Source organism: Gavialis gangeticus, unplaced genomic scaffold (genome assembly GCF_001723915.1).
Source record: "Gavialis gangeticus isolate Ggan-Ray unplaced genomic scaffold, GavGan_comp1, whole genome shotgun sequence".
Classification (NCBI taxonomy): Eukaryota; Metazoa; Chordata; order Crocodylia; family Gavialidae; genus Gavialis; species Gavialis gangeticus.
The window spans coordinates 22,399,081-22,419,507 of NW_017729022.1; the positions used below are offsets into that span (position 1 = coordinate 22,399,081).

Consider the following 20,427-nt stretch of genomic DNA (forward strand, 5'->3'; position numbering starts at 1 on the left):
GCGGGGGTGGGGGGGGGGGGGGGGGGGGGGGGGGGGGGGGGGAGGGGGGGTGCCTGCCAGCACTGGGGGAAGCTGTCCAGGCACTGGGGCTGCAGCAGGGCAGGTTGCCCTTGAGGGGCAGCAGGGAGCTGTGTGACTAGACTGGTGGTACTGGGGCCAGTGCTTGGGCTTGCAGGAGAGATGCTAGAGGGAGCAGTAGGTTGCCGGTCAGGAGTGAAGGTCACCAGCAGAGCTGGAGGATCTGTGGCTTGGGAGTGAGAGGTACCAGGGGAGCGGGGGACTATGAGTCAGAAGCATGGGGCACAGACAGTGCCAGGGGGCTGCAAGTTGGGAGTGAGGGGCATCAGCAGGGATGGGGGGGATGGGATTGCACATTGGGACTGAGGGGCAGCAACAGGGCTAGGGGGACTGTGGCTTGGGACTGAGGGGCAGGGCACAGGGGTATTCCCCCCCACCCCCAACAGATGTCCTTTTTTTTGAAACTGGAACTATAATAACCCTAGTGACCATATTTTTAAGGAAATCTGGGAGACTGCCCCCCTGTCTGTGGCGCTGCTGCAGGCAGAGGCAGGGGCACGGGACACAATCTGTTGGGAGGTGGAACCTGTCTGGCACACCCTATCACTCTGCTTCTCCGCCAGGCTGTGCCTCTGTGATTCTGGCACTTCTGTTTCAATATTCACCAACCAACTAGGATAGGTCTATGAAATCCGGGACTGTCTTGGCCAAACCGGGACGTGGTCACCCTATGTATAGAAGACTTGACTTGGCACTTAGACACCACAGTTCCAATTTCAACAAATATGCTGTTTAGTACCCTTCCTTTTGCAGTTAACTCAATTTTGGATTGATCTGCATAATGTTCAGATGGTATAGTAACTAACTGGATGCATATGTTGAGTTCACTTATTTAGAAAATCAGTAATTGGACTTTTGTCAATATATTGATGTTTCTTGTGCCTTTGCTTAAGCAAGGTACTATATCCTCTGCAGTCAGTGGAATCTGGCCTGCAAGAAACCAGAAATTTGAGGTACCTCCAAACAAAGGCTCATATATAATTAAATATAAGAATAAATGGCCTGCCCCATTGCAGATGGTTAAACTGGATGATCTCTCAAGGTTTCTTTGGTTTCTGTGCTTCTATAACATAATCACTATAAGATGTATTTTTTTCAATATAAAAGCATATTTCTTCTTTAAAAGTGACTTCCCTTTTCAAATTGCTTTGGGATTTCCTATTCTTTATTATTATTGATTTCAGTTTTCTGCACTAAGATTTTATGGAAGTGAAAAAAATAGGATGGGTGTAAGAGGTAAGACTAATTCTGAAAATTTCTAGGCCACCAGTCCAGCAGAAGGAGGTTTTTTTGTTTTGTTTTTTGTTGTGGGGGAGGGGAGCAGTTTGGTAGCTGCAGGTTGGAATTACCCAGATGGGCTGGGACCTAGTCACTATTCACAGCTTTTCCTGGCTGTAGTGTGGCCAAAGTCCCCCAACTCCGCAGACTGGATCCACTGGCTCCACAAGCCATACGTTGCTGACTGCTGGCCTAGGTTGATGGATTCTGCCATGCAATATGGTGGATCACTGAGCTGAGGTATTGTAACCTCATGATGTAGTAAAAGAAAAAAAAGCACTATTGTCATAAAACCTGTACTGTTTACAGGTTTTATGACAATAGTGCTGTTTATTCTTTTACTACAACAGTAAAGATGTCTCTTTATTTACAGATAGGGAAACTGAAACAGAAAGTGTCTTCTCCAAGATTGCAAAAGTAGTCATGGTTTTAGTTGGGTTTAGAATTTGGGAATTTCTTGCTCCCAGTGTGCTCAGACCATACTTCTCTCTTTATGGCTTAGGGTTAAGTTGGCATGTGCATGTGCCACCTAGCAAAATACTATATAATTACAGGAAAGCAAGATCACAGGAGCTAAAATTATTTAAGCTTCATCTGGATATTTTGGCAAGCAGAAGTGAATAATTTCACACTATACAGTCTTGTTACCAGGTTCATTTTCGGCAAAATGAAATGCCTACTAGCTGTGCTGGGAAGTCTCAAAGGGATTGTGTTATAGCAGTGACTTTTGAGAGCAGGGAAATCCTTTACTTGGGCTAAACTTCTCCAGAGTATTTGAATGGTTAGCATGAATTACTAACCCTTGACCATTGTTCAAATGGTGCATGAATATTTCTGTGTTCAGAGGTATCCAGATATTTCCAAGCCAGTGCAGCTCCCCTCCTAAGAGATGTCTTAAATCATTGAAGTTGAGAGCTGAAACTGTTTCATACTATATATGGTATTTGCGCAAGTGGTAGAAATCTGAGTGTATTTATAACACTAGTTTGCTGCAGTAATGTAGATTGGGAACAAATGCTTGTTTGGATAATATCCAGCTCCTAGGACTGGTTTTACAATGGCATGGAAAATCTGTACAGTATACAGCTTGTAAAAGCAACAGTTAAATATCTAGTAAGGGCTTCTTTTTGAAAAGTTTACATTTGTTGAAATTGTGTATGCCTAGAAACATGTAATGAATCATATAATAGTTTGTCATCGTACGTATGAGTTTAAAAAATGCTGTTCTTATTTTGACAGCACAAACACTTGGGAATTTCCAGTTTCACTTGTTTAGCAGGTGGTGGTTTTGTTGTGCAGAAGCAGTTATATCCTCTTTTGAGGCATACAGATTTCAAAGTAATACTGTAAGAATATTGTGACTCTACACTTGATAAAATTACATAGCACTGAAATGGACGAATCCAGTCATGAAATGAGCTGAGCTGCTTTGCATGCTGCCAATAAATGTTTGAATAAAAATAGTTGGTAAAAAAAAAAAAAAAAAAAATGACACAAGTGTTTTTGGGTGTGTTGGTTTAACCATTTATGATTACAACAGCAGCTTCTTTTGACACACCCCATTTACTAGGTCTTTATATTTCTACATGGATAACTGTTGTACATGGGGCCCATATGAGGTAATTATTTATTGGACTATGATTTCTCATAAGCTGGAACGTAAATGAATAATTTCTTCCTTCACTTTTCTGAAATTGCCAGTGTGTTTTTTTTGGTTTTTTTTACTGTTGCAGGATGATCAGAAAGAAAGAGAAACCCTCATTTATCTCAGTAAAGAAGAAGTTAAAGAGAAGATTCAAAACTATAATTCATCTGTTACTGACAAACTGAAGATGACCTTGGTAAGATTCACGTTGAACCTTATAGTTTATAATGATTGTAGTTCTATAAAGATCAGCTGTATATTAGTCCTTTTATATAGTGCATTAGGAATCATTTTCTATCATTTTGCATAAAAAACTGTAACTTAATAAGCTTTAGTGTACTACAGAAAATGGATTTCTTTGCTCTGAAATATGTTTTAATCCATTTTAACTCTTTCATTTTTATTCAGTAAGGGAGATTTCAGCAGAAACTACAAACTTTTACATAATAGTACAAAAAGTTATATCCAAAACCAACTGTCAGTTGTTGCTATAAACAAAATAAAAAATGGGGTCTTGTACCCCATTTTCTCTCCAGTAAAGAGAGACTTCACCACTTTATTTTTTTATAAGACAGTCAATCTGTAATTGTCCCTTAGAAAACTGTGTTGTTGTAACTGTCAAGTAGATAACAGCGTGGTATTTTGATTAATTTTATTTCAGAGTTATTTTCTGGGGATTGCCTTTTTCAGGTTGGTGAGAATTACATAAGATTATTCATAATCTAAATTATAAAAAGTGTGTGAATTCTGAACTTCCAAGACTTCTGCAGAACTTGAAGAATTCAATCTGAGTTTTCCCTTATTGGTATTAATAAAATCTATTTACTTTGTCTAGTAAAATGTAACTATCTAAATTTTCAGATCATGTTATGTTCCACTGGATATACAGTACATCCATATTTAAACACAGTGTTATATTCCAATTAATTTTATGCGCAACCATGTCTACTGAACAGATTTTGTTGGGTATCTTTTAGGTGGTTTGGATTTCTAAAGTCATGTAATCTAAAACTCTCTAACTTGATTAACTTTTGACTTGTCTATTGTTAGTATTAATCTAATCAACATGGAAAATGTCTTATTCAAAGAGCAAAAGCAATAAAGTACTTTCAAAAGAACCTAAAATAATTAGCACAAAAACAAATTAGTGCGTGAACTTGCAGCCTATCTGCTCCTCTAACCTGTCATGTACATGCTGTAAATGCAAGGTAACTCAGCCCACTTTAAGGGGTAAGAGCACAGTTACCATGAGCAATTGAACCAAGTTTTCACCTTAGCTTGTCTGACAGTAGAGTTAATAGTACCTTGCTTTAAGGCCCATTTCACAGTAGGGTATGGATATTTAAATCTGCTTTGTCAACCACAACTGCGAGCATTTTATAACCACGTGTGATGTTAATGTTTGTATTTGTGCAACATAGAGAATGTTTCATATACAGTAGATAGCCAAAGGCGACTATGCACATCTGTATCGCTTACGAAGCTACATTAAAAAAGACCACATTAAGGCTGCATAGTCAAGAATTCAAAACTTAAGAAATGGCAGAGTTAAGGTTTCTTGAGTATTCTTGATCCAGTCCTCATGTACATACGCATGACAGAGTTTAATGAGTAACTATTCAATGTTTTTTTCTCCTCTTTGTTCAGTATGGGACCCCATGCTGCTCTTAGTGCATGCTATCTTTATTCCCCTCCAAAGTTTTTCTAAGGACCTCTGTTACTGAGCACCTCACAGTGGTGTTATGCAAATATACTCTTAAATGTTTAAGGTGGATAGGTATTGTTTCCACTGTATAGATGGAGGAACTGAACTCGGAGTTCAAAGTCAAAAGTATCCCTTAACTTTGGGTGCCTAATTTGATGCTCTCAGCCTACATTTTTCGGGGAATTTAGCATTTTATATATTCACTGTACTGCACGTAAGTTTCTTCAGCTGCAGCGTAGCACTTATGCAAATTGGGTGATGGTGTATTAGGCAGGCACCCAGAAATAATGACTATACCCTTGGTGATCCCTGTGATAATCTGGATTTAGGTGATCTGCCAAGGATGACACAGGAAGTCTGGCAGAGCCCAGCTCTCCAGGGCAGCTTTCAGCTGTCTTAACCATGAGACCCACCCTTTAATTCCCAAAGCCCTCTACCTCACTCACTGCATACCTTTCAATTTCTGCAGCAAATGAGGCAGGGATATGGCAGGCAGCAGCCTGTTTCACTACACTACCCTAGCTTCATCCCTACAACAGCTCTGTCCTAGAATGTAAATGAAGACAAATAGTGTGTGATTGTTGCCATTAAGGACTGGCAAAATGCATATGCATACAAAAGCCAAATGAAGTTTGCGGAGGCCGCCAGAATAATGGTACTTCTGATTTTGCATGCTTAACCTTGCAAGCTTAATGATGTTTGTTGGATGTATTTGATCAATTGTGATCTACCCCTCTCTCTCTCTAAAAACTCAGTTTTTACCATGTGGCCAACATGGGTGATTAGGTAGACCAGTAGTTCTCTACCTTTTAGAATTAAGGCACCATCTATGACTTTTCTGAACCCAGCTCCACGGACCCTGGTGCCAGTGCTTGCAGCCTCCCCACTGCCTGCCACAAGCAGCCGGGGCTCTGTGGTAGGCAGTAGGGGCTTGCCCAGAGCCTGGACTGGCTGTAGCAGGCAGCTGGGAGCTTTCAAGTGGCTGCCTTGGGGTCTGCAGAGCCCTGGCCCAGCTCATTGCCAGGGCTCCACAGACCCCAAGGCAGCCACTTAAAAGCTCCCTGGCTAGTGCATGCACATCTTGGGGCAGATGGCAGGGGAGCTGTGAGGGGCCTGATGCTTCGCTGCCATCTGCTCCAAGGCGCATGTGCACTTGTTACTGGCAATGAGCTGGGTTGTGGCTTCATGGACCCTGATGCAACTGCTTGCAGCCTCCTGGCTGTCTGCCATAGCCAGCTCAGGCTCTGGGCAGGCCCCTGCTGCTTGTAGGAGGTAGTGGGAAGGCTGCAAGTAACTGCACTGGGGTCTGGCTTGTTGCTGGTGGCAGGCACATGTGTTGCTCTAGGCAGATGGTGGGGAAGGGGCTGAGGCTGCACTGCCACAACAAGGATTGGGCCCCAGCATGCCAACATCTTTCAAGTAGAGGTTGCAGATGTTTTTGGCCAGCCCCTGGTCTTGCTAATCCAGGGGTGAGCAAAGTCTAGCCCATAGGCCAGATCAGGCTCACAGCAGACTCCTATTTCCCAGCAGCCCCTGCCTGCATCACTGGGTTGGTTTCCATGGAGATCATGGCTAATCAGGGCAGGGTTACTGGGGCTCCTTAGCCAATCACAGGTGCATGTGTGTGGGGGGGCACTGTGATAAGCCTGTGAAAATCTCAGTTGTTCCCGCAATCAGCCCATGAAGTCAGTTGCCTGCCTCCTCGATTTTTGGTAGGTCCCTAGTTATAGAAGAATTGAAATAGATGTGGGGATATTTAAGAAGTGAACATATTTGTTTTTTTTTGTTCTTGCTTTTATACATCATTTAATTTACACTTTTTTCTCAAAACTGTTGTGTGAGGTTTGTAATTTTAATGTAAAAAAATAAATGCTGTACAAGCTCTTTTTGTCCTCTAAAATTCAAAGGCACTGCTGGACAACTTTCATTTTTAAAACTACTTTGAAATACCTCACAGGCATGGTTTATTGTCCATGAAGTGAAAGATTTAATCTTCATAAGCAGTAACTGTGAGGTTACTGTCTGAATTTAAAATAATTCACATGCTTCCTGACTAATATGAATGACAAATGTATTTTATATACCTACCAGATTTTTCTTGCAAACTTTTTCTTATTTATCCCAGCTTGCCTCAGTGTGAGCCCATGACAAAAATTAATTGTTGGTAGTAGAGCAACTTGATCCCTAATTTACAGACTGCTAAATTCTGACACTTTTTTTATACAATACATCATTTGATGCTATATAGAAACCACTCAGATTTAATTGTACTGGCAGAAACCGAAGTGGATTTTGTGGCAGCCATAGGGGAGTGGATTAGTGTGTGGATCTTTACAACCCTGTGGCTCTTAATATTGCACAGATTACAGGTATGTATTTTTAATTACTATTTAGTAAGGCCATTGAAATCTATGCTCTTTTGCTAATGATGCTTTCATAAACAATGGGTCTCTATTATTTTTTTAAGTGCTTGTGCTTGTCTTCCTGCTGCAGAACTCTAATGGGATTTACACTGGCTTCATCAAAGTTCAGATGGACCTATGCAGACCTATCACTGTACCAGCTTCCATGAATCCAGGAAAACATGCCCACAATAACAACGAGACTGCTTTTCACTTGTCTGAGGGCTACGTGAATACACTGCACATCAGCAGCATTAATACTGTTCGTGAAGTTATTGAGGCCTTGCTCAAAAAGTTTTTAGTGACTGATAATCCTGCCAAGTTTGCACTTTATAAACGCTGTCACAAAGAAGATCAAGGTATAATTTAAATTTCTTGCATTTTGATGGTGCAGTGGGCAGTGTGTTTGGTTTGGTATACTGGGTAGTTGTGATGTTAACAGGGAGGTAGAAGGCAGGAAGAGGAGAGGATGAAGATTTCTCTCTTCCCCCTACCTCCCCCCCAGTCCCTTCTCATGTAATTTCAAGTTACAGGTTCTCCTGTCTCATTCTGTGAGAAGTATTTTGTGTATGAGATGGAGACTGTGTAGACTGTAAAGGCAGAAGAGAGTGCTGGGTATTAAATCTAACAGCACAGATATCACAGGCCATTTTTTCACTTTGACATCCTATGCTAAGGCTAAAGAAATAAGTTAGACTAAAGTATTTTGGCCCTCAGTAACTGAGCTCTGTGCCACAGGCAGACAGGGAAAGACATCAGGGTGTCCCCAGATGCTTGGGACCCCCACACCCTGCAGTGGCAGAGAATTATGACATGCACAGATGATTCCTTCACAGCCTATAGCGTAGTTCACTTGATGGTATGTGAAAAAACCCAAAGGCCCCTGCCAATTTGTCCTAAGGGAAAATTCCTTCCTGACTTTCCATCTCGTGAACAGAAAGCATGAGCATGTGAGCAAGATGCATACCAGCCATGCATCTGAAAGAAAAGGATTCTCTGTACTGCTGGAGAGCACTGCTCCAAGTCTCTCATCCAGTCTCTGGCCATAGCCAATCTCTGCCTCAGAGGGTGATTGAGGAAAGAAACAAAATGCATCTAGCCTTCTGTACTTCCTTCCTCACCCTTAGTAGTGATCAGCTGAAACCCTAAAGTATATGATCTGACTGTAATTGTCTTAACACAGAGCTGCAAATGATGCATGTCTTAATCTGACTGGGGGACAAAATGCTTTGTAGTCAAGTGGGATAATTTGGGGGTATTTTTAGAGACAAATTTAGGTAAACATTACCTGAGGAGTGAGAGCTTTTGGATTTTTTCCTCTGCAGAGCCATTCTAGTTCTGGTGATAAATAGAAGGTTGTTTTGGGACTTGAAAATAAGTAAAAAGGAAAGCCCTCCCCCCCACCTCTCCTCCTCCCCCCAGCAAGTCCTCATCCCATGTCAGTGTAATTGCAGGTATGAGTTATAATGTGATGGGAGTGTTGAGCTTCCTTCATAGGTGATATGTGGAAAGGTGCCCCATCTTCTGAGATTGTTTCTATTTGGGAAGCTGCATCCTTTCAGTATCCACTGACGGATAGTTAAGGAGATGGAACAGTGATCTTATATTCACAGAGTCGCACAGAAGTAGGGCTGGAAGGGACTTCCAGAGGTTATCTAATCCAACTCCCTGCCTGAGACCAGGATCAGCCTTATCCAAACCATCCCATACAATCAATCCCTAATCTAAATTCTGTATAAAACTACTGTCATCCCTGACACAACACAGACCTAACACCCTCACCTGCCACAGGTAAAGCAGGGGAACCATGGCAGCCAATGTCCTGCTTCTATGAAATGTTGTCTATGTATGTTCAAGAGATCCCAGGTAGAGGGTTGTGCCTGTCCCCCTCCCCCTCCCCCTTGCTACAGAGGAAGGCAAAAACTCCCACAGCCCATACCAATCTGACTATGGGGTAGAATTTCTTCCTGGCCCCAGATATGGTGATCGGTCTGACCCCAAGTGGACAGTCAAGACCTACTAACCAGAAACCCTCTGGTTTTGGTCCCAGCAGGAGGATTGGCACACCCCAGTCAAAGTCCCAAGCCTTGGCTGTAGGCAACACCCAGTGCCTCTGAGGGAGGCTTAAAACCACCCTGACACATGTAGTAGGAGAGGAGAGGTGGGGGCACCCAGCAAAACCTAGAAGCATGGGAAATTCCCATAGTAGAACATAGGCATACGTACGCAATCTATTCACGCAGTCTAATTGCTGACTGGTGTCTTTCCTGCCATTTTAGAAAATAGCTTTGAATAGGCTACTGAGGATATTGTAGAAATTACAAGTCAGATCCTAACTACCTTTTTGGGACAGTTGACTGAGAGTGTCCCTTCCTTCTATGGCAGCATCCATTTCGCTAGGCCCAAAACATATGGCTTCTGTTTCCTCCTGGCCCCACATATCTTGGCTGCCCAGTGGGCCTACTTCAAAAGGAAAACTGTAGATGGCAGTACCTGACCTGCGCTATTATTGTTGGGAGTATTTTACAGGAAAGAGGAGCTGCAAGTTCAACCCTCTTTGTGTAGGGGGAGTCTGGAACCCAGATCTAATGTTCACTGGGCAGGTGTCCTAATCACTAGACTGCTGAGCTAATGATAGGAGGGTTATCTTCTTCCCTCCCCCAGAATCCTGCTGTCTAACCTCCATTAGTGATGGACTTTGCCCAACTAAAATTTTGGGACTTGCCCAGCCTTATGTGTGTACCTAGATAATTCTGCTTCCTTGTGAAGGCAGTGCTGAAATTGCAAACTGTGTGGAAGTGTCAAGCTGCAGTTATGTGGCTAGGTATGTGCCACTTAAGTGTGTAAAGTGAAATAGGATTTAGTCCCCCTATCTGGTAGAAACTCAGGGTATTCATGAAGCTGTTGATAATTGGTTGAGGTCCTTAAGACTTGCATATGTTTTAATTAAGTTTGGGGAAACCACAGACTATTGGATAGTTCTATAAACTTCAGTATTTTTAGCTGAATCATTAAAATAAATGTTCTCTACGCATGAACAGGTATCTAGATGCTGTCACTTGCAGCCTATATTATGACTTGCTGTCCAGACAATAAATGTAAATATTCCCCAGTATCACTGAGCACATAGGTCCAAGAACAGTGGAGTAGTAAAGGCAACAGGCAAATGGAATATGAGATGATTTCTTTGCCCAGTATCAAGAAGATTCTCTTGTACTGGACATACTGGATACTTTCATGTGCTGGTTACCCTGTGCACCCAAAGAATCTCACCTTACACTAAAATGCTGTTAAAATCTAGGAGCGAGTGAATCCTGGTGAGTGTCTGAAATGTGTGTTTAAAAAAAAAAAAATTGATTCATAAGTGACATGTTCAGTCTGTCAACCTTTTCATGCAACTTGGAATCCTGTTGCTTCAACTGACGGTGGCAGCAGCCAGCTGATATGTAACACTCCTGGCCAGCAGTTATTTCATCTATACAGGCAATGTTGTCACGTAGACTGGAGGGGGTGAGAGAACCCCATTGAAGTCCTTTCCTAAAAAAATTTAGCTGCAGGAATTTGACCTGAAATACAGAATAACAGAAGCTGTAGTTTTACATCCTGTAAGAGCAGCCCTCCTGCTGGCATAGAGAGGATGCAGCCACACAATTGTGCGCCACGCATCAAGTCTTTGGGATTGGTGGGGAATTAGGTGCAGCCACATTATGCCATAGACTGCCCTGCATAGTCAGGTGACATGGGAACAAGTCTGTAAAATACAAGCTACTTCATTCATGTGCCATTGTATTGCTCTGTAGTTTAGATGTGGGCATTTCCAAAGTGAGGTTTCTACGCTTGATGCCCCATCTCAAATTCACTTCATAGCATATTTTAGGAAAGTGACAAATAGGCAGTGAAGTATGGAAACTGTTTATTTAGACTGATGGATATTCCTGTATGTTGCAGAGGTTCTTCTTTCTTTTGTACATACATTCAGATGCATTTCCATTTTGGCTAAGAGCCACAGCGCTCATGTTTTGAGTGGCAATTGCTGCCCAGTGTGTTCTGCTCAAGCCCTTCCAAACTGTTCTTTCACTAGAAACATCCCAAGCAGCACAAAAGTTCTGTGGCAACAAATGTATGTTGTCTTAATCCCTAGTAAGGTTCCTGTTAATACTTAAAATCTTTTATTTTTGAAACAATTTCCCTTTGCAGTGTATATGTGCAAACTCTCAGACAGAGAACATCCTCTTTATCTACGTTTGGTGGCAGGCCCCAGAACAGAAATGCTCAGTTTTGTTCTGCGTGAGCATGAAACTGGAGAGGTTATGGTAAGTCACATTTATGGGATTTTTGTGTAACTCTGTTTCTGTGATGATCCATTTCAGTGGCAGCATCTACATGAGACACATACGGTGCGGTAGCTCATTACTACTGTACAGTAGCGTCACTGGGCATAAATTGTGATGTAATGCTACAGCGCAGTAGTAATGAGCTACTGAACAGTAAGTGTCACTAGGCACCTGTGCTGGGATGCTACTGTGCAGTAATTCGAGTTACTCTGCAATCATTTAGTATTTGGTTATGTGAGTACTAAATGACTGCACAGTAACAACTGCATAGTGAGCATCTCATGTAGATGTGCCCAGTATTTACATAACTGTGTCCCTAATAGTGAATATACTTAGGGTGACCATATGTCCCAGTTTATCCAGGACAGTCCCAGATTTCAGAGGCTGGTCCAAGCTAGGTGTTGGGAATTGTAATGGGTGTCCCAGAAACACAGGGGTATGGGGCATAGTCTGGTCTGGAGTCAAAGTGGCATAGAGCACCTTGCAGGCAGGCAGACAGGTGCCTGCCTGGTACGCAGCCCTGCCCCTGCCAACTTGTGAGAACTCCACAGTAAATGTCTTGTGTAGGCATGCCCTGAATGTTTAAAATTAAATACATTAATAGTGTTCAACTTAAACACAATGAAACTGCAGTCACATGAACTATCCTTCTGCATTGTGGGCCATTGCTTAAATTAGGAAAAGTTTGCATGTGGTTGGAGGCTCTGCATTTCTTTTTGCTGTTGGTTTGCATTCTATCATAGTATCATAGTGCTTAGGGTCAGAAGGGACCTAAACAGATCATCAGGTCCAGCCCCCTGCCCCAAGCAGGAACGGGTGCCTGGGTCATATCACCCCAGCCAAATATCTGTCCAGCCTCCTCTTGAAGACCCCCAAGGTAGGAGAGAGTATCACCTCACTACAACTTGATGACTACAACTTGACAGTATTCTTATTAATCCAGTTCTTCAGGCTACTTCAGCACCAACAAGTGTGGAATCTTTCATGCCTCAGTGTGGTAAAAGGACTTGGAGAGAAGTCCAAAGTCTAATTAGGTAGCCCATATTAAGAGTAATATTATTAAGTCTTAGCCATTTTTAAAAAGGAAAATTCTTTGGAAAAACTGTCAATTCAGCATTTAAAGTTTTAAAACCTTAATGTACAGACCACATTAACTGTGACCTTGCATCACATAGTTCATAGCATACATTCTGATAAACACCAGTAGAAACTGATGTATCTGCATGTGGCCAGCTTGGAAAGTAAACCATCCTATGGACACATCAAGTGCTAATTTTATTAAAACGTTGGAGACTAGTATAACAAAATGTATGCAGGCAAAATGACTTAGTACCATCTTTCATTTCATCTTTGTTAGAAGCAGGGGGTCACCATCCATTTAAAATTCAGGAAGTTTTTTAAACTTGCAGTTTTTACAGGTAACACCTGATTGTTTTGTAAAACAGCACCAACAGAAGTGTTTTCCTCGTATTTTGCTTTAATCTGTGGTTTTGCAAGTTTGTGTAGCTAGATTCACCTTTGGCCCGCACAGAACAGAGAAGAGAAACTTTAAAAAAAAAATTAAACAAACCATGAGATTTGATAAAGTCCTTAGTTTAGTATGTGTCGTTATTTTCATTTTCCTTCTTGAAACTAACTGGATTTTGAATTGATGTCCATTTTAAAATGTTGTGTGAGTAAATAATGTGCTTGTTTCCTGTTTTCTACATTAGTCTCACTCTCCATTTTCCATCTCCCCCATAGTGGGAAGCCTTTAGCATTCCTGAACTGCAGAACTTTTTACGTATACTGGACAAAGAGGAAGATGAACAACTACAAATGTTAAAGAAGCGTTATGCAGCTTACAGAGACAAACTTGAAGCAGCCCTTGGTGGTGTGTGGAAACCAGGTTAAAGTGGGGCCACAGGACACTCAGGAAAAATGCACGCTACCTGATGTTATGTAGCATGCCAAACCAAATGTACAAAACAGCAGAAAAGAATAGTTTTCTTTATTCAGAAGACTGTTCTGTGATGCCGGGGTACCTGAACTTTCCTATAGACTTTGTCCCATAAGTCAGGTCACTTAGCATCTTGCACCCACAAGTTAGGGATACTGCATGTTTGTACATCAATTTGCAGCCCTCTGCTGCACCTAGAGGGCTTTCCAGGTTTCTTTGGTGCAAGCTGTGAATTTGTAATGCAAGTCAGTTTTCTAGGAGACTATGAAATAAGATTTTTTTTAAACATTTTTTTTTTTAATTCTTTGCTTTAATGTTAGTGAAAACTTTAAAAGTAAGGGTGTGCAAATTGATCGCTAAAAGTTATGAAGCAGCTTAGCTGTCTGAACAAGAATTAGATTGGGGCACTGTTTGAGATTTTAAAATTGATTTGCACTACCTTTTCTGTTTTCAACTATTTTTACTGTATAATTTGTGAGAAAACAGTGATAGATGGAATGGACACAAAACCTTGAGGTTTTGCAGCATTTGCAGATCTTAAAGTCCTTTTTCTGAAGAACGTAAAGAGCAAGTTGAAAAGCAGGTAAAAGTTGAGAGGTTGCAACAGCTGGTAAGGAAGAATTAATGTAAAGTGAAATACAAATATTATTGAAAAGAAGATGGAAATGCTTTTGGTAGTGTATAGTTGTACAAGAAGAAGGTTTTAGGATGTTGTGCTATTGTAAATAAGTTTTTAGAATTGAGCACATTCACACTGGAAAAGAAATAAGTATAATTAACACCCAGAAGGAAGGAAGCCAAATATTAGTGGAAATTGAGCTGTATATATAAGCACAGTTATTACAGAAACTAAATGTGTGAAGGTATGTGTGGTTTAATACATGCAGCAAATGTAGTAAGACCTGTTTTATGGATTTTGGAATGGCGGGTAGTGAGGATATCTTCGTTTTTATGGAAGTTGCATATCCAGCAAGCTGGTCATGGAATGTTTTAGGGTTTTAGAAATACAGCTGCATGTGCATTGGTTAAACTGTAAGTTGGTTTTTTCAGCTGAGGACAGATCCACTTTCAGGACAGTTTCAAATTATTGTATCTGAAAGTCGAGCACAGCTTCTGCTTATCTGTTAATTAAACTGTCCGTCAGACAAAAATGGAATTTCTAATTTGTATTTTCAAGATGTCAGAGAATTATATGTCGGTATATCAGTTATGTTAGTCATTCTGGCTTGGTAATTTGACAGTTTTAATTTTTCAAGTTATTAAATGATCAAACAGTTAATTACCAAATTCTGTACACTGCTGATTTACTTGATTTTTAAAGTAAGAAAAATGTAGCAAGAGAATTTTTGTACTTTACTGTAAATGTAATTGTTATACTTTCAGAAATATTTATCTAAAGCACATTCAGAAAAACCAAAGAAATAGGTGTGCAATAAGCATGAAGCAGATTTGAAGAACTGATAGGATTTAGTTATAACCACATGGTGGGGAAAACTAATGAGTTAAAGAGGTAAGAGATAGAAAATAGTGCTAACATTCAAGAGCATCACTAGCTTCTCTCTTTATTCTAAAGAGTTTGTGAATTCCCAAGGAATATTCAACACTTCAGTGACACCTAATGGATGCTTGGTAAAACTCCAAGATGCTTCTGTTCTGTACCTTAATTTGACACATTTGTGCCTTTTTATTCATTTAGTAGTGGGCATCTTTTTTGACAAATCTTAAGAACTTTTTTGAGTATTTGCAAATTTACCAAGATAACAGTTGTTTTAATGTGTTATGAGAAACTAAAAGTAGGACTTAACTATAAAAATATATATGACATATTTTGTGGGGCTTTTTAATTTCACATGTAACTTCGTAGTGCATGTGTGAATTTAGTAACATTATCATCAAAGTGCGACACTTTATTATAATGGTTCAGGGAGTGATTTTACATTTTTCCTAGAAATATTTTTTAATGAATACTAAAGTGATTTGTTGGGTATTTAGTTAACATCTACTATATTTATGTAGTGTAACCCATAACAATGTAATCTTTACATAATAGCTGTTAACACTGAACCATTTGTTGCTCAGATTTAAACACTGAGTGGAAAAAGTTTATAGATATGTGAATTTTATTTTTACTTGAACTAAATTATCATTCTTTAAAGTGTGAATCTTACTTTAGCCAAAAACCTCAATTGGTATTTTATGCACTACAAGTTTTGATTTGGAAAAAGAAAATCTTAATGTATTTTAATTTTGTCTTAGTCCACAGTTAATTGTTGCAAGACTGTTTGTTTGGGTTTTTTTGCCTTTTTTTAACACACTGGTGATTACAGCAGCTTTAATTTAAAATAAATGGTCAAACCTGGCTCAAACTTTATTCTTTATAATGTTAGTATCAAATTAATGTTAAAGCTTTGTTGCAGAATTGTCTTCTATTCATTATGTGATGGTACCAGAATGATGATTAAATGACATGTGCAAAGCCAGGAAATGTTTAAAAATGTCTTTAAAAAATGAATACTATTTATAATTTTGATAAGTTTAGCTTTATTTTTATAGGGAAGATTTTTATTCCCTTTAAAGTTGTTACCAAAATAGCAAGTGATGTTTCCATTATTAAAGTTGAAGTTGGAGTACTTTGCTGTGTGTAGTACTTTATTTCCCTTGCTAATAAATCCCTGCAGACCAGGTGATTTAAGTGTGTATCTCAAGTAAGTGTGACCTATCACTGTTGGAGAGCAATGCCTACAAAATACTTCACTGTTTTCATATGATGGAAGTACATTATCCTGCCTCCTTCCAGATACTGAACAGAAGCAGTTATCAAACTCTCTTCTGTATCATTTCACATTTTGCCATCTCTGCCTAATAATAGACCTACACCATTGCTAGGCTTCCTTTTGTTCGTGTTATACTTAAACCACTCTTTCCTTTTTGTCGTTAGTCCTGGCAGCCCTAGATTTTTCCCTGATGTCTTTTGTTTCCTTTGTCAGTCTCCATGGGCAGATCCAGGATTTGTAAAGGTGGTTTGGGAGTATTAATCAGTGCTGCAGGAGTGGCAGCACATGCAGCATCTTTATCCCACCCCCCTCCAACTGCCCCTCCCCCCCTGGATTGGGCAGACCGCACTGCCACCTGAACAGCAGCTGGGGACTATTAAGTCCTGGAAGCAGATAAGAATTCTGCCCCCCTGCATGCCCCTCCTTTTCTTTACATGCTGAGCAGCACATCCCCTACCCTACCCACTGTTGCTGCTGTTCCCAGCTAACCTGTGGTGGGGGGAGCTCCAGAGCTGCTCCCACCCTGATTCAGTAAGGCTGCACAGAGGCTGGGCTCATTTGAAGATAGCAGCAGGGGGTGGGTTTCTCCTCCCTGAGCCTGCTTCATAGGAGATAAGGCAGGGAGGATAAACCTGCTTGCTGTAGCTACACCAGGTTCAGCCCAGCTCCTTGCAGCCTGGCTGGAGTGGGCAGGAGCAGCTTTGGAGCTTGCCCTGCTCCCCGAGTCAGCTGAGGGCTGCAATAGTAGTGGTCAAGGAAAGAAGATAGTGGGGCGGAGTGGGGGAAGAGGGGAGGGGGGACAGCAGTAACAGTGGTCAAGGGAAGAAGATAGCAGGGGGCAGGGGATATTAAGTCCCCACTGCTGCTCTTGCCACATGGTCCAAAAAGCAGGTGCAGCCACGCCACTGCACCCTCTCTGGATTCACCCTTGTTACTCTTCTGTTTCATTAAATCTATATTGATTTACTATCCTTTCTCTGATGGCCAAAGTTATATTTTGATTGCCAAAATACATTTTTCCCCAGTCTAAAGAACTCCTTAATTGTCAACCAGAATGTTCTACATAAATTTATCTTTCTTGTATTTGGACAATGCTTCAAAATATTCCATGCTGAATGTAATAAAACCATGGTCACTGGTGCCTAGGCAACTACCAACTTCCAAACCAAGGAATAATTGATCCCTATCTGTCATAACCCAGCCTTTTTATATTGGGCTGCAATATTTTTTGTGTCACAAGAAGAAACTCTAATTTACCACATAGTGATAGGACTTCCAACTATGTTCTAACTGAAGTCCTCTATAACACCATTGTTCTTGTGCACTTGAAGAGGTGGTTAGAATAACTGATAATTCAAAACTGAACCTTTTTAGGGTGGGCACTGCTGCACTTGCATTTAAAATCCTGTGGTTCTTTTTTTTGACTGCTCTGCAACTCAGAGCCATAGTGTTGTTTTTAATGCAGAGCATGCTCCTTCCCATACAGATGCACTACCGTTTCTTCTACTTGACTTCTTCTACTTGACTTCAAGCTAACGTGACTAATGCATTTCTCTCTCTCAGCCTTCTAACCGGAACTTTTTGACATTTACATCATAAAGCTTCAGTAACAGCAATTGTATATATTTTTTCTTTTTTTTTTTATCCTGGTCAATTAAAACTTTAAGTTCCTTATGCTTATTAGCCCCCTAGCATTAATATATAAGCAATGGGAAATTTTAGTTTAGTTTTTAGGTCAGATGCCTAGTCGAATTTTCAAAAGCATCTATATGTATCTTTATTTGTCCAGGTACCTTTTGAAAATCTGGCATCAGGTTCTTCAAGATGTTGCAGTTTAAAACATTGTCTTTCACTTGTTCCCTGCTCTCAAAACTAGAAATTAAAAGAAAAAAAACACGTTTGCTTTTTTTTTCTTTTTCAACTACCAGTTGAATTTTTTGAACCTTGTGTCTTTCATTTGGACTAGCTTAATTTTTTTTCTTTCTGCTGCACAAGCCAGACAAAATAAAACTCGAATTATTTATGATGAGAAGTTACTTGCACAACAAACTAAAGTACTGACACTTGGAAAAATGCATTCACTCCATTGTAAAGACTAAAGTTAACACAGCATGTACTGTTGTGACAAATATAATTCATAGATTCATAGATTAAGGGTCGGAAGGGACCTAGTAGATCTTCTAGCCCGACCCCCCGCCAGGGCGGGAGAACAACAAAAAACCCCAAAAAGAGAAATGGGACTCAAACGAGTCCAGCCAGGTAGGCATCCAGCCTCTTCTTAAAGACCCCCAGGGTAGGGGCCAGCACCACTTCCCTTGGAAGTTGGTTCCAGCTCCTAGCCGCCCTAACCGTGAAGTAGTTTTTGCGGATGTCCAATCTATACCTCCTCTCCATCAGCTTGTGCCCATTATAATGCTTAATTTGATCCCTAAAATAAAAGCTGTCTTCCCCCTACCTCCATTCTATGGATAATTATAATTTTAATTCACTAAAATTTTAGAGTTACTCAGGTGGCTTACTATTTAAATTGTGTCAGTAAACTATAGGCTTGAACATAGGTAGTCAATTACAGTTTAAATACCTATTTTTAACGTAAATATATTTTTATACTAGCATCCTCTGATACACTTGCACAGGGTGGGTCTACATGAGATGGTTAATGCATAGTTGACTAATTTAGCTGTGCAGTAAATGTCTTGGTACATGCACTCCCATTAGGCTGGAGTAAATCTACTCTGCAGCAGGATAGTACTGTAAATACTGTAAATATCCTGCTGCAGAATTAAAAACTGTAGCAATGCACATGTAGACGGTGGAGGGACTGGCTGGAGCATTAGGGTGCTTTAGTGCAGGAGCTGCCTGCTGGCTATCCCCACAGTGAAGCTCCCTCATGGCCCAATTAGCCCCTCTGCAGCATGTTGAGCAACCCTGGGCTGGCAAGCTGACCCTTAGGCCCGCTGCCGGGGCTGTTCAACCAAGCTTCATGTGCTTGCATGAATAAACTGCAGAAATAATTGCTCTGCAGTTGATTGCTCCTGGGCTCATGTTGAAACAGCATGCCTGGGAGGAGTAAACTGTGAAGGGGCTGCTTAGGGCTCCCCCTTTGCCCCGCACCCTGGCAGACTGGGACCTGGGAGTAGGGGGGCACTGGGTTGGGAGCAAGGGACACTGGGTCAGGACTGGCCATCAATGTTTACAAATTAGTCCTGGTACAAAAAAGGCTGGGAACCACTGTTCTATGCCATACCTTGGTTATGATCCATAGGAAGACAGAGGTGCAAACATTTAGCTGCAGCTGTACAAAAATATTTATGCTAAAAGATTGGTGGTTTTGTTTACTGTAGAGGCTGAGTAATTCAAAGTGCTTTCATTAAAAATAGTCTGAAACTCCTAGGCAGTGAATATTGAGACCAAGGATGTTGATGTGGGGGGCCATGGGGAGCAGCTGGATGACGGAAATAAAAGGCAAGGAAGGGTGTGGTAGGGATGGCAAGGGGAGATCAGACATCTACAGAAATTATGAAAAAGGCAGTAAGCCAGACTTCTGGGCCATGGCACCTTGTCTAGTTGGGGAAATATTTTGGTTAGGCAGAAATGTGTAACCCAATACCCCCATGCCTCATATTCCCTTGGAATAGGACAATGCTTTTCAGGGTAGCTCAGGGCAACTTGGAAAGGGGCAGGTAAAGCAGTGTTAGTCTAGTCAGGCAGAAGGCAGGGGAGAGATGCACCTGACTGCCTGAATCACCACCTGTTAAGTGAGCTGTTGCTCATGGAAACTGATGCAGCTGCTCCGATGCAGTCAGTCTCTTCCCTGCTTTTGGCCCGGGAGGGAGCTGCACGCCTTGGGAGAAACTGCACTCATCTCCACCAAGTGGTTGGTTCACCTCAGCTTGCCAGCATGTTGCTGGGGCGTGTTCCTGCTCAGACCAGACAAAGCTGGCAAGTCCAGGCAGGGCTTTTGCCGCTGTTTTTTGAGTGCTACCTAAACCTTGAAAGATGGGATCTGCTGCCCAGCTGCCTTGATGACCGGGACTGCCCAGTCTGTCTCCATGGCAACCCACAAGAAGCCTTCATGGCCATCTGGTGCTCAAGGCAGCTGAGTGCATGCATGGGGGGCTGGAGGGGCAGGAGCATGGAGTCCTCGGACCTAAGTGAAGGGGAGCCCTGCGGAGGAAAGGTCACTGTGTCTTGCTGTCAGCAGCTCAGTGCAGGTAGGGGCGAGGGGAATGATGCCATGCGGGTGTGAACATGCCAGGCCCAGCGTGAGCC

General features: G+C 41.4%; 1 protein-coding gene across 2 annotated transcripts in view; it reads left to right on the top strand.

Moving 5' to 3' along the window:
• RASSF3 (Ras association domain family member 3) overlaps window positions 1-16,011 on the top strand; it is a 108,231-nt gene extending 92,220 nt beyond the window's left edge. For both annotated transcript variants that reach the window (XM_019514663.1, XM_019514664.1), the window contains exons 2-5: window positions 3,090-3,197; window positions 7,200-7,467; window positions 11,306-11,421; window positions 13,186-16,011. In XM_019514663.1, the coding sequence (XP_019370208.1) occupies window positions 3,090-3,197; window positions 7,200-7,467; window positions 11,306-11,421; window positions 13,186-13,335 (642 nt within the window). In that variant the 3' untranslated portion in view covers window positions 13,336-16,011. The remainder of the gene's footprint in view (window positions 1-3,089; window positions 3,198-7,199; window positions 7,468-11,305; window positions 11,422-13,185) is intronic.
• The last annotated feature ends 4,416 nt before the right edge of the window (window positions 16,012-20,427 follow it).